The following is a 19054-nucleotide window of genomic DNA, read 5'->3' as shown; positions in this document are numbered from 1 at the left end:
CACCAATGTAATGGTTGGCAACAAAAGTAAATCAGAATCTTTAGAGTAGCATAAATTCAGATGTATGGAATCATTAAAAAAAAGTTTTAAGTGTCATTAGTAAAAGAATTATTTTATGTAATTATAAAAGTGGTACCTCGAGTTAATAAATTTAGGATGAAAGAAACCTTTTTTTTCTGTAATTCAAAACCACATTTTTATATTTTATATTTAAATATTCTTTTAAAATCTGAGCCCTCACTGGAGAGTAATCTGGAATTATGCCCAAAGGGCTATAAATAATTTCATATCCTTTGACTCAGCAATACCACTCTTAGGGTTATATCCCAAAGAGATCATAGAAGTGGGAGAAAGACCCATATGTACAAAAATGTTTATAGCAGCTCTTTTTGTGGTGGCAAAGAATTAGAAATTAAGGGGGTGCCCATCAATTGGGGAATGGCTGAACAAGTTGTGGTATATGCATGTTATAGAATACTATTGTGCTATAAGAAACAAGGAGCTGATGGACTTCATATTTACCTGGAGAGGCTTATATGAACTGATGCTGAGTGAGAAGAATAGAACCAGGAGAAATTTGTACACAATTACAGCCACAACGTATGTGTGATGACCAACTTTAATAGACTGGACTCTTCTCAGCAATGCAGTGATATAAGTCAATCCCAAAAGACTCATGATGGAGAGAAATGTGTGCATCCAGAGAAAGAACTAGAAAGAACTGAGTTCGTATCCAGATGGAAGCAAACTACCTGATCTTTTTCCTTTTCTTGTTTGGTTTTATGTCCCCGTTACCATTTTTCATTCCATCTGATACAATCTGTCTTTATAACCTGACTAATGTATAATGTGAAAGTATTTACAGATCCTATACTTGACTGTATGCCGCCATGGTGGGGAGGGGAGAAAGGGGGACAAAAGGTGAAGCTCAAGGAATTGTGGAATTGAATCTTGTAAACTAAAAGTAAACAAACAAATTAATAAAAAAAATACAAGCAAAAATATAATAAAATCTGAGCCCTCAGTATCAGCATCAACAAATATTTATTGGGCATCATTATACATGTGAACATATTATGTATGCAAACCAATTCTGCCCCTTTGGGTTTCATTAAGCTCTTCTTTAGCTATCTGAAAAAAACTTTTCTATTTAAAAGGAATTAGGATCTATTTTTCAAAACATACATTAAGATAAATTAGCCTTATAGTTAAAGGGGTAATAATTTTATATACTTAAAGTTAGTTTCTAGAAGATAATATTATGTTCTTCATTGTGAATAAAAGCAAATAATCACAAGATAAAATCTTGTTCATTTTAAAGAGGTCAACATAAAAGAGGCATAAAAATGAAAATGTTCTCTATGTTCTCTAATGCCCTCCAGAATCAAGAAATTTTAGCAGTAGGAATATGTATCTGAAACATTAAATTGTGGACCCCTCGGACCTGAGCTGTGGGCTAAGGTGCTGTGTGTAAGCTTGGCAACTCAAATGAAAGGTGGTATCCCAGAAACTGGATTATCACCAGAGGCTTATCCAGAAGGAACAACAAAGGGGAGATCCAAGGAACAAGAAACAGAACTAGAAATAAGGCACTGAGTTACAAAGGAAGCAATATATATGGCAATCTATTACTGCCAGGAAGCGAGATTTGTATGCCTTGAATTCCATGGTACATAGCATAAGTATTGTTACCTCTGCCTAATGGTACCTATGCTTAGTTTCTGTATCTGTAGTAAGTGGGTCCCAATACTATACTCCTTCCTCTGAGAACCCTTCCCCACAACCCCTTAGACCATAAGAGAATTGTGTGAGTGCCAGATATGGAAAGAATATGTGGGACTGTACAGGTCTGGGAGGAAGCCCTGTTAATTTTTCCGATCCACAAAGTACTGAGTTGCCCCTCAATGATATTAAAATCCAGTGCTATATTAACCATTAACTCCTTCTTGGCCATCAGTTATTACTGGAGAAGGCCAAGGAATTTAGAGACCAAGGTCTTTATAGCCTTAATAACTTTATTTAATCAAAATAACCAGCAGAACACCAAGTACATTTGTACAGTGTTAAAGAGTCTAAGCTAAAAGGCAGTATTACTTGAGTGATTAGGACAGGACCAATGTCCTGATCTTCCAATTTCCAGAAGGGTTAGCTGGCAAGGTAGTTTCTGATTAGCAACCAAAGCCAGTCACTAATCTTTGAGGGTCCAGTGGTGTATTTACACATAGCCTGTATGTGTATACATACACTGTAGCCTTTTGATGGTCTCTTAAGGACCTGGGCAGTTTCCAAGTCTTAGAGGTAGTAATTGGCTGAATACTAGTAAATCATGAGGGGTGGCAATAAATGAAAGTGGAATCTATAGTTTGAATAAGTGGTGTGTTCTTATTGGGAACACTAATGGAATTAAAGTCAAATTGTTAGATAATGATTAAAATACCAATAATATCAAATTTAATAAGACGGGTCAGTTATGCTAGTGGTAACGAGGCACTAAATGGTTCCCTCCATCTGGCTACAAGTTGGGGATGGAATGGGTAGATGGGTAGTAGGATGTACATGCTTAATGCTAGTGCCTTCCATTATCTTCATTTATTCCATAAATATCTTGTTTGTATGCTGTTTCCCCCATTAAACTGTGAACTCCTTGACAGCACAGACCGTTTTTTGTCTTTCTTGTATTCCTTTGCTTCACATAGTGCCTGGCACACAGTAGGTGCTTAAATGCTTGTTGACAAGAAATAGACAATTAATTATGGCCCCCCAGTTGGAGGTGCAATGGCTAAATAAATTATGAAGCCAGAACTATGCTGCCTTCTTCAACAATTGCAGGTAGAGAAATGGCTGGTTTTAGTCAATATTAACCACCACATCTGACAGTACCCTACCTGAGTGGGAGACAAGTCTGTAACAAAGTTCAAGTCTACTGAGGACCAGGATCACATGAAGTTGGGAAGAGGTTTATAGTAGCTGCTACTTCTAAAGTTTCATTTTAACCTTCTTAATAGTCCAGGCATGTCGAATATTTCAGATTAAGAAGTAAGTCACTCTTACCCTCCCTTATTGACCTCTGAAAGCCCAGAAAATATCACCCCAGGAAAAACCCTGGAACAGCTGAGCCAGCAGGAAGATGGGGTGCAGCAGTCTTGTAGCCCGGGAAGATTGGAGGGTTAACAGGAAAGGCCCTTCTCACTCTGGGGGAAGGGGAGCAGTACAGGACAGGAAGCATAGCAGCAAGCCCCACCTCAGCAAACCAGGGGAAGATCCTGAGCCCCAGCGCGGTAGAGCAGGTAAGCTGCCAACACCAGGACCCCTGCTAGTGTCTCAGCACAGGCAGAGCAATTGGTAGATACCAGTTCAGGAAGCTACCACATGCACAGGCATTCTCCAGTAGCCAAATCTCCCAGTGCTTTAGCACAGCTCCAGGAGGTTGTAGCAGCAAGCACCCCAAGCATCCTCAGGGTTTGCTGCCACCACAGGTTCTTGGATCTGCTTTGTTAAAGGAAAGCAACTCAAAATGGGTTAACAAGCTTACTTTAATCAGTCAGATATATATCGTTTACCTTGTTCAGGGGAAAAGGTCAGCACCCCGAACTTCAAAGTACACAGACAGAATTATCAAGACAGAAACAGATCTAGTAGACAGATTTCAAACTGTCCAACCATTACATCCATACCCAGTCAATATCTGGGTTTCAACATCTGGGTTTTTTCAAAGCCAGGGGGCTCAGGACAATGGCTTCCCAGAATCCATATCAAATCACAGAACACTTCTCAAAGTGAGCCCCAAAACAAAGCCTCACATCAGGGCTTATATAGCCTTCTCCTGGCTCAGAGAATGTAACAACCTTATTGACCCACTGGCCAATCAAAAAGTATCTACTGAAAAACAAGCCTCCCACCTCAGGCTCCAGGTGCACTTTAGCCTGGAGCATGGAAGATCTTTAAAATTTACATTCCCATTACAGAGGTACAGCTCCAGGCTGGTAGGCATCCTCCAGCAGCCAAACATTTGAGAGCAAGGCCCAGGTGAGGAGGTGTACCCCATGGGCCAAACTCCCCACCCCCACCCCCAGAGCTCCACTGTGGCTGACGCCAGCTCAGCACCAGGTAAGCTGCCAGACCCCTGTTGCCTCCACCTGCCAGCACCTGAGGCCCCAGCACACAAAGCCAGTGACCAGGATCTGGGCTCCCAGCACAAGAAGCTTGGATCAGTGCCCCTTGTGCTCCAGCAGGAGAGCTCAACTTTAAAAGTCAGGAACTAGGCAAACACCATGAGCAAAAAAGCAGAAATGGACAATGACCATAGATTCTTACTATGGGGACAACGAAGATCAAGGCACAAACTCAGAAGAGGACAACACTGTCAACATACCCGCATCTGAAGCCTCAAAGGGGAACATGAACACCGTGGTCTCAAGCCCAAAAAGCCTTCCGGGAAGAGCTCAAGGAGGATTTTAAAAGTCAAATAGGAGAAGCAGAAGAAAAACTGAAAAAAGAAATGAAAGCTATGCAAGAGAGAGTCAAGAGCTTAGAAAAGGAAACACAAAAACTGACTGTAGAAAACAAGTCCTTAAAAATACAACTGGCTAAATGGAAAAAAAAATACCCTGAAGAAAACAAGTCCTTAACTAGTAGAACTGGCCAAATGGAAAAGGAGGTACAAAATCTAATAGAAGGGAACAATTTGTTAAAAATTAGAATTGGGGGGTGACTAGGCAGAGCACTGGCCCTGGAGTCAGGAGAACCTGAGTTCAAATCTGGCCTCAGAAGCTTAACACAAAAACTAGCCATGTGACCTTGGGCAAGTCACTTAACCCCAATTGCCCTGCAAAAAGAAAAAAAAATTAGAATTGGGCAAGTGGAAGCTAATGTGTCTATATGAGATATTGTGGGTCAGTCAAAAAGAAACAAAAGAATGAAAAGGAAAAAAACCATAAAATACCTCATTGGTAAAAACAAATGACCTAGAAAACAGATCCAGGAGAGACAATTTAAAAATCATTGGTCTACCTGAAAACCATGATAAAAAAGAGTTTGAAAAGCATCTTTCAGCAAATCATCAAGGAAAACTACCCTGAGGTCCTAGACCTAGAAGGTAAAATAGTCATCAAAAGAATCCCAATCACCTGCTCAAAGAGATCCCAAACTGAAAATGCTAAGGAGTGTTGTTAACCAAATTCCAAAATTACTAGGTCAAAGAGAAAATACTGCAAGCAGCCAGAAAGAAACAATTTAAACATCATGGAAACAAAGTCAGGACTATGCAGGACCTTACAGCTTCTACATTAAAAGACTGGGGGGCATGGAATACAATATTCCATAAGGCAAAGGAGCTTGGATTACAACCAATGATCAACTACCCAGGAACAATGAGCATAATCTTTCAGGGGAGGAGATAGACATTCATCAATTCAATAGGGGACTTCCAAGCCTTCCTGATGAGAGACCAGAGCTCAACAGAAAATTTGATCTTCAAATACACAACCCAAGAGAGGCATAAAAAGGTAAACAAGAAAGAAAAAGAACAACAATATGTTATTAATTAAGGGCAAACCGTTTACATTCCTACAAGGGAAGATGACACTTGTAACTCTTGAGAACTGTATGGTTATTATGCCATTTAAAAGCAGTCGACATAGAGTCGATAAGCACAGTAAGTGCAAGTGATAGGACTGGAGCCTCTGATAGAACCTTAATATGTCGACTGACAGTGGGAGGGAATAACTCTCTGCTAACGTGGCTCACACACATCCCTACAGCGCAGAAAGCAGCTGCAGGTGAGCTGCAGGCACTCACGGAGACCAATGCTCACCCCGGTCACATTGCTGTGAAATGAAGAGAAGCAGTTAGGAGGCTGTACTGACCATCACTGCCTGAGCCTCTAGCCCTAGCATTACTATTACTAACTCTTTTTCTTCCTCTCAACTCTCCTCCCCCATTAAAACCAAAAGAAAGAAACCTTTATAACAATAAATATAGTCGAGCAAAACAAATGCTCACAATGGCCATGTCCAAAAGTGTCTGTTTCTGCACCTTGAGTCCATCACTACTGTCAGAAGGAGTGTAACTTCATTCCTATGTCCTCTGATATGAGATATGATTAGTCACTGCACTGATGAGAGTCAGGTATTTTCAAGTTCTGGTCTTTGTTGGGTTGTTTTAAAAAAAAAAAAAACAACAGTGCAGTTGTTCATGTATAAAATGTTCTGGTTCTGTTTACTTCACTTGGCTCATGTTACTCAAGATTTTCTACAACATCTTATCTTTTTTAAAAGCAATTGGGGTTAAGTAACTTGCTCAAGGTTACAAGGCCAGTTATTTTCGTGTCGGTGTTAAGTATCTGAGGCTGGAACTGATCCCAGGTCTCCCGACTCTGGGGCTGGCGCTCTTACTCACTGCACCACCTGGCCGCCCCTACAACATCTTATTTTTTAGGATGCAGTATTATTCCACCACATTCACAATAACACAATTGATCAGCAGTTCCCCAGTTCACAGGCACTCTTTTCTGGTCCTTCCCTCCTCCCCACTTTAATCCTCTCTTTAGGTCCAGTTTGTCTTCCTTATGGCTATTCTCTCTTATTTCTCCTCCTGCCCCATCACTGTTTCTCTGTTGAGTTCAATGAATTTCTATATCAAACTGTGTTGTGTTTTTAATCCTCCTTTGTCCATTTCAGATAAGAAGTTCTTCTAATATCCTCTCTTCCACCTTTTCTTCCACATTTGTATACTCTTCTCACATACCCAAATATGAGAAATAGCAAGTTCTATCCCCCTCACTTCTTTTTCCTTTCTATAGTTCTATATTCTTTCACCATTCCTTTTTTTCTCCTCTTCTTCAGACACTCAAAAAAGAACCAATCAACCCCTGGCACCTCTGTTGGGTTTTTACTTTGTTTTTGTTTTTTATATTTCTTAGGTCCCTTTAAGGATCTCTGAAGGTATTAAAAGTTCTAAAGAGGCACTAGCTTCTTTTCTCCCATTAAAATGGAGGAGAAAGAACACATACCGTGTTTCCCCGATAATAAGACACTGTCTTATTAATTTTTTTGGACAGAAAAACACCAGAGGGCTTATTTTCAGGGGAGGGCTTATTTTAATGAACATTGACAGCAATTTTAATAAACAGGTAAATGTGAACAAAAAAATGTACCTTTATTCAATAAGCAAATCACTGGGGAAGAACAGGATGACGCGCTCACTGCTGCAGCTCTGATTGGATGCAGCTCGGAGCGTGGCGTGCGTTTCACCTGAGGGGGGACGGTGCATACAGAGGGTACCATAATGTAGCGTGTAGCACAGGGGATCACCTTCACTACAGTAGCAATCTCAATAGGGCTTATTTTCGGGGGAGGGCTTATTTTAGAGGAATCTTACACAGTAAGGGGAGGGCTTATTTTCGGGATAGGTCTTATTATCGGGGAAACACGGTAGCTAAACCACCATACAACTCTATCCAAATGCTCAAATAAACATATCTTTCAAAATTTCTCTGGCCTCTTGTTTCTATTTCAGAGTTCCTAGTCAGCTCTATCCATTTCATCAGAAATGTTTTAACATCCTCTATTAGCATTGAAGGTTCATTTTCCTTCTATAGGATTATACTCAGTTTTGCAGAATAAGTTATTCTGGGTTAAAGCCTATTTCTTTTTCCTTTTGGAATATTATATCACAAAAGTTTTCCTCTTATTTATAAGCTACCAGATCTTCTATGATGCTGATTGTGGTTCCTTAGCACTTGAACTGCTCATTTCTAGATGTGTGCCACTTTTTCCCCCCTTGATGTAGGAACTCTGGATTTGGACAATAACATTTCTGGTATTTTTCCTTTTGAAGTTCTTTTCGAGAAGTAATCAGTGGGAAAAAAAGAAGTAATTAGTGGATACTTTCTATCTTCACTTTGCCCTCTGGAATTTGGTAGGTCTAGGCAATTTTAATTGGCATGTATCATTTCAAGATTTCTAGATATATAATATTTTTTATACAGGTCATTGTTTTCTCTTTTACTAATTTCATCAGCTTTAGGTTTCTGAATTAGGGCTCTGTGCAAAGGTTAGGCTCTACCCCCTGCTATGCTTTAGTATCAGGTATTTAGCCTGGCTTGGTCTGGTCCCTGGTCACCTGACCTCTACCTTTCAAAATTAGGCCAACTGGGATCTTTAAGGATTAGAGTAATAGATCTTTCAAGACTTTCTATGGCATCTCAAGATTAGGGATAAGGGACCTTGGAGAGCCCCCGGGCTATTCTAGTCTGAGTGTTGCCATGCTACTTTGGTCCCTGCCTCTCTCTGACTTCTAAGGGTCCTCACCCTAAGGCCAGAAAAGCTCCCAGGGTTTGTCAGAGAAGGGAGCGCCTCTGACCTTCTTGCATTTGGACAAAGAAACCTGCAGGCTACAGATATATCTGGCCTGTCTCTGATTCTGTCAGAAGGCTGCTGGTTAGTTTGCCTGTGCTAGCACTGACTTTGCTGATGGTTCCCTTTCCTATTGTGTTTGGGCTCCTGGCTAACTTCTGGTGTATTTCTGGGATGGAAATTGTCACTTATTATAATTTCCCATTGAATTTTTTGATTATTTGGTCTGGTGGTGATTTCAGTTTTTGCTGAAGTAGGTGTATGAGAGCAAGGCAATCTGCTTCCTATTTAGGTAGCTATCCTGGCTGGAAGTCCAAATTCATACTTTTCAATCCTTTTTGAAAATCATTCACTCACATCCAGTTTTCTAGTATTTATCCCATTCTATATGATTTCCTATTTTGTTTTTGTGTTGTTCTGCATGTGTTTGTAGGTCCATGGTCAAGAAATTACAGGAATTATGTCAAGATATTCCTGCTCTATTTCACAGCTTCCTAAAAAAAGCAACTGATAGCCACACCAATATAATGCTGATTCCATAAGTTGGTCCAACCAACTTATAAAACAACCTGGAATTATGAGATTTGTTCAACTATGCAGACCCTTTCACCTGGCAAACCCCCTATTAAGATGTACCCAAGAAAGTAAAAAACAGAAATGGTTCCTATATACCAAAATATTCATAGCTGATGCAATGGTTGAACAAACTATGGATATAAATGTAACAATATTATGGTTATAGGAAATGACAAATGTGAGGAATTCAGACCTGTATGAAGTGATACAGAAGGAAGTATACAAAACCAGGAGAACAATGTCTATGATAATATAATGTAAATGAAAATAACACTGAAAGACAATCAAACTCTGAATAACTGCAATGCCCTATCTTAGTTCAAGAGAAAGGATCATAGCACAGAATTGGAAGGAACCTCAGAAGTCATCTAGTTCAACCCCTTCATTTTACAGATGAGAAAATGAGGCCCAGGAAGATTAATTTATTTATCAAAAGTCAAACAAGAATTCAAAGTTAAGACTGAAATCCAGATCCTCTAACTTCAGAGTTGGCATTCCACAGAGATAAAGGACTATGAGTATACATTGGTGCATCCACTGTCAAACACAGCTGCTGTGATGACTGGTTTTGTTTATCTGGTTTTCTTTGTAATAAAGGAGCATTCAGTGGAAAGAAGTATAACTCAAGGAAGTGAATGTGGTATATAAAAGCAGTAGGCACTAATAAAATTAAAAAACTGGCGAACTTTTATGAAATTAACACTATGGGTGGCTAGGTGGTGCAGTGAATACAGCACCAGCCCTGCAGTCAGGAGGACTTGAGTTCAAATCCGGCTTCAGACACTTGACACACTTACTAGCCGTGTGACCTGGGGCAAGTCGCTTAAACCCAATTGCCCTCCAAACAGCCAAAAACAACAAAAATTAACACTATAATTCTAGCTATACTCTGCTGACTACTAAGCAAATTTGGATGCACTGAGAAATTTGCTGAAGTAGTAAGGCTTAGCCATGATGATGATGATGATGCTTAATTTATATAAGATAGAGTGGATAGTCCATTATTTGGTTTCTCCCTCTTCCTTAATGGAATGACCAGAGCTACATAACATATTCAGTCTTGTTTAATACAATTTATTAATCTAAACATAATAGCATAAAGACTCTGAAGTATGGGGCAGCCAGGTGGCTCAGCGAGTAAGAGCACCGGCTCCAGTGTCGGGATGACCTGGATCAAATCTGGGCTCAGGTACTCAGCACCACACCCAGAAATGACTGGTCGTGTAACCATGAGCAAGTTACTTAACCCCGATTGCTTTAAAAATTAAAAAAAAAAAGACTCTGAAGTATGTATGTAACATGAGAATGCCAGGTCTCTGGGAAAATCAACATAGACATCTACAGACATACAAAAACATGATTTCCCAGGTAAAAAGAACAGTCATGGTTCTAGATAAGGCTCTTCCCCTATGTATCATACCCTGGAGAAGTCACTCTCCAAGAGTTTTCTTTTCAAGATGACCTTGAAAGTTCTTTCCTACTTTAAGAATTAGACATGCAAAATGTTATGGGCTGTTCACTAACTCACCCCAGTTCTCTGAAGCGAAACAAAATAACTTCACACATATGCACATACCCAGAAGCTCATATATCCTAACAGAAAGTTTAGAGTCAACACAAAGCTGAAAACTGACCAGATTCTACTTAAAGTTTCATACTGTGCAAGCTGACAAAAAACTTTTCCAACATAGCTAGTGCAAACTTGTAAGAAGTGTCTTAGCACTGCATCACTGTTAAATTTCAGGTTCCTCAACTAAAATTTGCAAAGAGGGCCACACTGTCCTCTTGGTCACACTGCCTATGTAACAGTGGCACGGGAAAGTGGAAGCTTCTTTGATGGACTTCTAAGTACTGGTTCTACCTAGAGAGCACCTACAACTATGAAATATACTACTAAAATAAGTAAGTGAGAGTACATTTTTTCAAATGCCTATTTTTATGCAGGCATATATGTAGATATGTAGTATATATTGCACATATATACTATCTATATGAAATTTTAGGAAAAAAGACAACAACATCCTTGACTTTACGTTTAAAACTCTATTCATAAAACTTGAATAGATAAACTTATCATTTTAAATAGCGTAAGTTTTCATTTCAAGTATTATAGTTTCCTACTGGAAAAAAAAGATAATTTTATGAATGCCCATGTGGACTTAAGCTTGGAAATATGTTTTGCTTTGTTTTCTAATTTGAAACTAGTTTAATTTTCAGAAATGCCTTTGAGAGGGGGCAGAGTCAAGATGGAGAAGTAGAAACAGGACTTCCTCGCAGCTCTGGCTCCCACCTCCCCCAATTCATGTAAAAAATTATTCTAGACAAACTTTGGAGCTACAGAACCCACATAATGACACAGAAAAGCTAACCTCCCACTGAGGATAGCCCAGCAAACTGGCAGCAAGCAGCCAATGCAGTGCTCTGGGAGCTGACCATGGCCCCCGTGAGCCCAAGGATTTAGCCCCAAGGTGGGCCTGACCAGCCGCTGGATGGAGGGACTTTATATCACCAGCAGCTATGGTGGTTCCCAGAATTATCAATCCATAGATGCCAAGGACAAAGTGAGAGGTCAGTGCAGTGTGGATTTTGGCAAGTGGGAATTAGGAGTGTGATCCAGCCTTTGCTTCCAGGCAAGAAGTGGCTGAAATACTGCGGCTCTCAGCTCCTTGTCTGCAGATTGTAGGGGGACCAAGTGAACACTGAGAGGTTAATCTTTCCTGCTTTAACCTGCTTGGATCTGGATTGTGGTCTAGGGTGGAGGTCCTGGGGTATGTGAGCAGTCTGCCAGAGCATGTGGAGGCTTCAGAGAGGGAACCCAACTAATATCTTTGGCAGCTGCGAAAACCCCAGCACTTGGGATAAAGCTCCCATTTCTGGTAGCAGAGTTCTATTGTGTCAAAAAGTCCAAAAGTCAAGTAATTGAGTGGCAACATGAGCAAGCAAAGCAAACAAAGCAACCCAACTTTACACTCCTATTTTGGGAACAAAAAGGATCAAAGCATGGAACAGGAAGAAAACAGGGAAATAAGAACTCCTGCACCAAAAGCTTCAAAGGAAAATATGAGCTGCTTACAGGCCACAGAGGAGCTTAAAAAGGATTTTGAAAATCAAATTAAGAGAAGTGGAGGAAAAATTGGGAAGAGAAATGAGAACAATGCAAGAAAATTACGAAATGAGAGTTAACAACCAGACTGAAGAAAATAACACCTTAAAAAATAGACTAACAAAGATGGTGGAGTGGAAACAGGTCCTCCACACGGCTCCAGCTCCCACCACCTCCAATCCATGTAAAAGGGGACTCTGAACAAATTTTGGAGCTACAGGACCCACAAAATGACACAGAGATACTAACCTCCCTCTAAGGACAGCCCAGCAGGCCAGCAGGAATCAGCCAGCACAGCGCTCTGAGCCCAGCCCCATGCCAAGGTTTTAGCCCCAGGGAGGGCCTGACCAGCTACTGGCTGGAGGGACTACAGATCACCAGCAGCTGTGACAGTCCAGAATTATCAACACATAGATGCTAAGGACAAAGTGAGAGGTCAGTGCAGTCTGGACTTTGGGACCCAGTAGTTGGGAGTGCATCGGCTTTTGCCCCCGGGACAAGAAGCCGCTGAGGAGCCTCAGCTCAGCCACAGACACATGGCGGCTTCAGCTCCTAGCCTGCAGAGTGCAGGGTAACCAAGCAACCAATCTGAGGGGTAATTGCTCTTGCTTTAACCTGCTTGGATCTGGATTGTGGCCTAGGGTAGAGGTCCTCGGGTGTGTGACCAGCTTGCCAGAGCATGTGGAGGCTTCAGAGAGGGCACCCAACTAATACCTCCGGCAGCTGAGAAAACCCCAGTGTTTGGGATGAAAGCTCCCCTGTCTGGTGGCAGAGTCCTATTGTGGCAAAAAGCCCAAAAGTCAAGTAATTGAGTGGCAACATGAGCAGGCAAAGGAAGCAAACCAAGCAAAGCAATCCAACATTAGACTCCTATTTTGGGGACAAAAAGGAGCAAAGCATAGAACAGGAGGAAGACAGTGAAGTCAGAACTCCTGCACCAAAAGCTTCAAAGGAAAATACGAGCTGATTACAGCCCATAGAGGACCTTAAGAAGCATATAAGAGAAGTAGAGGAAAAATTGGGAAGAGAAATGAGAATGATGCAAGAAAATTATGAACTGAGAGTCAACAGCCTGACTGAGGAAAATAACACCTTAAAAAATAGACTAATTCAAATGGCAAAAGAGGCTCAAAAAGGCAATGAGGAGAAGAATGCCTTAAAAAGCAGAATTTTCCAGACAGAAAAAGAATCTCAAAAGCTCACTGAGAAGAATCATTTCTTCAGAATTAGATTGGAGCAAATGGAAGCTAATGACTTTATGAGAAATCAAGATGCTGTTAAACAGATCCAAACATATGAAAGAATAGAAGGCAATATGAAATAATCTCATGGGAAAAACCACTGACCTGGAAAATAGATCCAGGAGAGAGAATTTAAAAAATTATTGGACTACCTGAAAGCCATGATCAAAGAAAAAACCTAGAAAATCATCCTCTAAGAAATTCTCAAGGAAAACTGTCCTGATGTTTTAGAACCAGAAGGCAAAATAGAGGTTGAAAGAATCCACCGATCACCTCCTGAAAAAGATCCCAAAAAGAAAATTCCTAGGAATATTATAGCCAGGTTCCGGAATTCCAGATCAAGGAGAGAATATTACAAACAGCCAAGAAGAAACAATTTGTATATTGTGGAAACACAATCAGGATAACTCAGGATCTGGCAGCTTCTATATTGAGGGATTGAAGTCCTTGGAATATGATATTCTGGAGGTCAAAGGAGCTGGTACTAAAACCAATAGTCACCTACCCAGCAAAACTGTGTATCATGTTTCAGGGGAAAATATGGTCATTCAGTGGAATAGAGGACTTTCAAGCATTCTTGAAAAAACCAGAGTTGAATAGAAAATTTGACATTCAGATACAAGAAGCAAGAGAAGCATGAGAAGGTAAACAGGGAAAAGAAATCATAAGGAACTTATCAAAGTTGAATTACTTATATTCCTACATGGAAAAACGATAATTGTAACTTAAGAATCTTTCTCAGCATGTGAATAGTTGAAAGGAATAGAAATGTATATGTGTGTGTATGTATATATATATATATATGTATGTGTGCATATGTATACATACATATATATGTATATAGGAGGGTATATGGGCATATGAATACATATGTGAGTGTGTGTGTATATGTCTATAGTTATACATAGACAGAGGGCACAGGACCAATTGAATAGGAAGGGATGATACTTAAAAGGTGAAATTAAGAGATGAGAGAGGAACATAATGAGAGGAGATGGGGAGAGACAGAATGGGGTAAATTACCTCACATAGAAGAGGCAAGAGAAAATGGTTACAATGGAGGGAAAGAACAGGAAGGCAAAAGGGAATGAGTCAACCTTATTCTCACTGAATTTGGCTTAGGGAGGGAATGACATACACATTAAACAGGGCATCTCACCCTAAAGGAGAGTAGGAGGGAATGGGAAGAGAGGGGGGATAATGGAAGGGAGGGCAGGCTGGGGAGGGGGAAGAAGTTGTAAGCACCCACTTTTGAAAAGGGAAAGGATCAAAGTAGAGAACAGAACAAGTGGGAGGTAGAATAGGAGGGAGAGAAATATAGTCAGTCTTCCACAATATATCTACTATGGAAATGTTTTGCATAGCTACTCATGTACAATCTATATTGAATTGCTTATCTTCCCTGTGAAGGTGCATGACAAGGGAGGAAGGGAAAGAATCTGGAATCCAAAGTTTTAAAATAAAATATTTAAATATATATATACATATTATTATCAATATTTTACATGTAACTGGAAAATGAGATATACAGGCACTGGGGGATAGAGATCCACCGTGCCCTACTGGAAAGTCGAAGGGGATGTGGGGAAAGATATGGGAGAGAGCAGATTGGGGGAGGGGATATTCAGTGAGAATGCTGTTTTGGGGTGGTGGGTAGGGAAAATTAGGGAGAAAATTTGTAACTCAAAATCTTGTAGAAATGAATGATGTAAACTAAAAAATAAAAAAGAGAGAAAAAAATTGTTTTCACATTCCTGAAACTGAATAAAATACTGGATTTCAAATTCAAGGGCAGGAATTCAAAATCTGACCCACTAGCTTACTTATTGTGGGAGCACAGCAAAGTCACAATCTATCTGGTCCTCATTTACATGTAAAAAGTCAATACATAAAAGGAGAGGGTTAGAAGAACACGGTTTCTTAAACTGGAGACCATGAACTTTTAAAAAATATATATTTTGATAACTGTATTTCAACATAATTGGTTTCCTTTGTAGTCCTGTGCATTTTATTTTAGGCATTTAAAAACATAGCTGGAAGGGATCTCTAAATTCTACTAGACTGCCAAAAGGATCCATTACACAAAAAAGGTTAAAAACTGCTGGACCAAATGGTCTCTAAGGTTCTCTCCAGTTATGATACCATGATTCATTTTTATTCCCTACATTATACTGTCTCTTGATTCAGTACCTTGATTTCACATTTTCTGTTGCTGTTCATGTGTGTCTTAATATTTGGGTTTGTTAATAAACTTTTTAAAATGTAAATTAAAAAAAAAAGAAATGCCTTTGAAGTCCTTTGTCATACATAAAAAAGTTAATACACAAGGCATGTAGAGTATACAATCTGACTAAACACACTGGAAATGTAGAGCTCTAATTTTTAATGTGTAATTATCTTTGTAGTAAAACAAAATTATATTTATTTTAGTGATTATAACAAGCTGTCCCATTTATATACAAAAATGCATTCGAATAAACATCTATCTCCTGAAGTGGGAAAAGCATTTTCCTAAGTATTAAAATTGTTTTTTAGCTGTCTAAAAAGTTTAGGGGGAAATGATGGAAATTTTGCAGACTAAATGAAAGTAAATGGCCCACCCAAATTTTAAGCTGAGCACAATAATTTTTACCTCTACTTACTTTAACATCTTCAAATTGGCAATACAAACAGCAAAAAAAACAAACAAATGAATGAATCAACCAGATGAAAGTTTAATGGACATACCTGGAGCTGGTCTATGCTTCCAAATGAACTCTTTTGCTTTCTCCTCCTAAATGCATCAAACTCCTCAGATTTCATTTTTAGCATCTTTTCTTGTTGCTCTGTCCTTAACTGAAGCTCCTATATAAAAAGAGGATGTGAAAATACCTTTTATAACTTCATTTGATTAGCAGTTTGTCATTATTAAACAACTTAAAGGGAAATTTAAAAAGTATTTTTTAGCTTTTGGTAGGGTGAGTTGATAACTTTAGAAGACTGAACACTTCAACTATCCGGAAGGACTCAGCAGCAAGGTGGATGGCAATAGAAAGTACCCTCATTAATTCCCCCCATGTTCTTCCTTACCCCCAAAGTCACTTTCCTGTGGTTTTTAAGAGTGGCTCCACTAGAGGATCTTACTTCCCAACCCAGGCAATTTCTGGATACTCCAAGAAAGGCACCCAGCCTAAAGAAACTGCCCTAAGATGAAGGCAGAATGAGGAGAAAGGTGCTGCTGACTTTGCTCTACCAAGTCATGACAATGCTACAGCTGCCTGGGCCCAGCCAGGCCTCAGCCAACCCTGAGGCACTGGCACCACTGCATTTGCTGATTCTACATTGCTACTTTCTTCCCTCTATCCTTTTTTTTCTCTTTGTCCACAATACCCTCGGTAATAAAAAACAGCAAAAGAAATATTGCAGATGAAAATAAAGTAAACCAAGCGAATATTGTTACTACAGCACGTTTAAAAAAAGCAAAAGAACATTTTTAATTGCTTATAGGAACACTGTGTCTTATCCATATTTATAAGTAAAATCTGGGAACACAATATACCTATTCATTCCTAGAGTTCTGAAAATACAAGGCCTACTATCTGTGTAACTTATGGTTTACTTAATCTCTCTGGGTTGAGGTTTCTCAACTGGTAAAACTAGATAACTAACTATCTTGGGGTTGCTGTAAGAAAGATATATAAAGCAATCTACAATCATAAAATATTATGTCAATATAAACTATTATTATTGTCCGTGGGCAACAGTAGTGAGATTATTCAGTCACAAATTCCAAATTACTGGGATCTATACAACCTTCATATTACTAAATGTATTTATAAAGAGAATACCAAATATGAAATGAATTAGCCTAAGAGTTTGTAAAGAATGAAAACAAACACTGGTGTCTAACCATCAATATTGTCCTTGAGATCCAATCTAATGATCCAATCACATTATATGAAAAACTGATTTATTAAGTAAATCTGTCTTGAATAGGGACCAAGACAGACTTTACCTTTATACTGAATTCTACTGCATATATAAAATGGATCTGCAACCTTTTCCTAAAGTTGCTGGTTTTTATTCTTACAAAGCTTCATGGTCACTGCCAATAAAGACACAGGGAAAAGTAGGAAACAGATGATTGCCATAACCAGTTGTAATGTAATTTGAATTTGAAGATCCCTTTGTGTTGGCAGAGGTAGCAGGCACGTGGTACTTAGTAACTGATCAAGCCTCTGTTGGAGAAACCGAAGGTATGAACTCCTGTCTCCTGTTCCTGACATAACAGGAAGGGGTTGGCTGAAACATTGGAAGCTAATGCTGTGTGTATATAAGAAAAGCCCCAGAGAGGCACAGTCAGGATTTCTTGGGACCAGCACCTGGTGGCAGAGCAGCTACAGCTACAGAAGAATGGAGAACTGAGTCAGAATTTCCTGAGAACTTGTGGTGGTGGTGGAGCTTCTGAACAGAAGCCTGGAGCCCAGGTGACAGAGGAGCCCAGGAGAAGACTGAGGAAGCATGACCAGGATGCAAGGACTTTGTTTGTGGCTTGGTTGAGCCTCGAATTCCCTTGAGCAGAAATTGTGAAGGAGCTGACATGGAGCAGACCCTGTAAACTTCAGTGTGGAGTAGGACCTGCCCAGAGAGCTGGACAAGGAACTAGGAGCTGTCTGCCAGTGAACCCTGGTGACAGTGTGGTGAATCCAGGCAGAATCTGGGACCATGGAAGGGCATCCAGGGAATCTGAGAACAGGCCCCAACTCAAGATGAAAAGACCTCTCCCTGGGTACTAAGTAATGATGAATTGTAGTTTACTAGTGACCGAGGGGTGGAGGGTTTTGTGTATGATACTTAGTAACTGATTGCTGATCTAAGTGACTAATTAAGTTAACTTAAGAGTGCCCTATGAGTGGAAGACTTTGCCCCATGAGTGGAAGACTGACTATTGTACTTTGAGAAGTTGTAATATTGTTAATGCTGTACCTTGATTTTCTGTAGATGTTTTGCTTTGATTTGTTATGGAATAAATAGAGTAATCACTATATTGTGTAATCAGAACCTTAAAAGCTGTTCACAGCAGCAGTCTTCTGGAAAGCTGCTTGTGCATGGCATTACACCAGTGCACTTTTCTCCATGATGGGAATCCCTACAAGCATTTCAGAATAGTCCTGGCTATATGACAGCTGTTTAAAAGAGGACTGCATTGAAAGGGGCAAAATGGAGAATCTTTGTGACTTTTTTGGTAATGGTATCTCAGTACTGTTTTCACCTTCCTCCCCCCTCCCGCCCCATCCTCATGCTCTTTCCCCCCAGGAATTATGTACTATCACTGCACCTAAGCTAGTATTATCATGGGTCAGGTCATAAATCCCAGTTAGATTCATAATGGTTAGCAAATTAACCTGCATTGAAAAGGAATTAAGTAGGCAGTTACTGTAGTAGTGATTAAGGGCACCAGAAGCATTCCACTGAAGGAGAAGTTTACTGATTGACTGAGGAAAAGTGGGCCTTTGGGATTGCAACCCAGATGAATGAATTGAAGTGTGTATGTGTGGTGGAGGAGCTGAGAAAAACCATTTTATTTTTGGTTCTAAAAGAAACAAGAGCTCTGGAGTCTTAAGTAAATCAAAAGGGCCAAATAATGTTAGATAGTAAAACTAGATAAGGAACTTTGAGAGCCTGTGCCCTAGAATCCTTTTATGTGCATATCTGCCTTATCATTAATATGTCTATAAAAATTATTTTCCTTTATTAATAAACACCATGGGAAAAATATGCTTGTGACCTGCTGGGTGCAA

The 19054-nt window shown here is 39.7% G+C and overlaps 1 protein-coding gene across 5 annotated transcripts in view; it reads right to left on the bottom strand.

Moving 5' to 3' along the window:
• KIF27 (kinesin family member 27) overlaps nucleotides 1–19054 on the bottom strand; it is a 129900-nt gene that overhangs the window by 31535 nt on the left and 79311 nt on the right. For all 5 annotated transcript variants that reach the window (XM_069105090.1, XM_069105087.1, XM_069105091.1 and 2 more), the window contains one exon: nucleotides 16002–16118. In XM_069105090.1, coding sequence (XP_068961191.1) covers nucleotides 16002–16118 — 117 coding nt within the window. The remainder of the gene's footprint in view (nucleotides 1–16001; nucleotides 16119–19054) is intronic.

Source organism: Petaurus breviceps, unplaced genomic scaffold (genome assembly GCF_028583685.1).
Source record: "Petaurus breviceps papuanus isolate PSGF00001 unplaced genomic scaffold, PetGlider_PUasm1.0 138, whole genome shotgun sequence".
In the NCBI taxonomy this organism is placed as follows: domain Eukaryota; kingdom Metazoa; phylum Chordata; class Mammalia; order Diprotodontia; family Petauridae; genus Petaurus; species Petaurus breviceps.
Note: the sequence above shows the minus strand (reverse complement) of the source record. Positions and strands in the feature narration are given on the sequence as shown.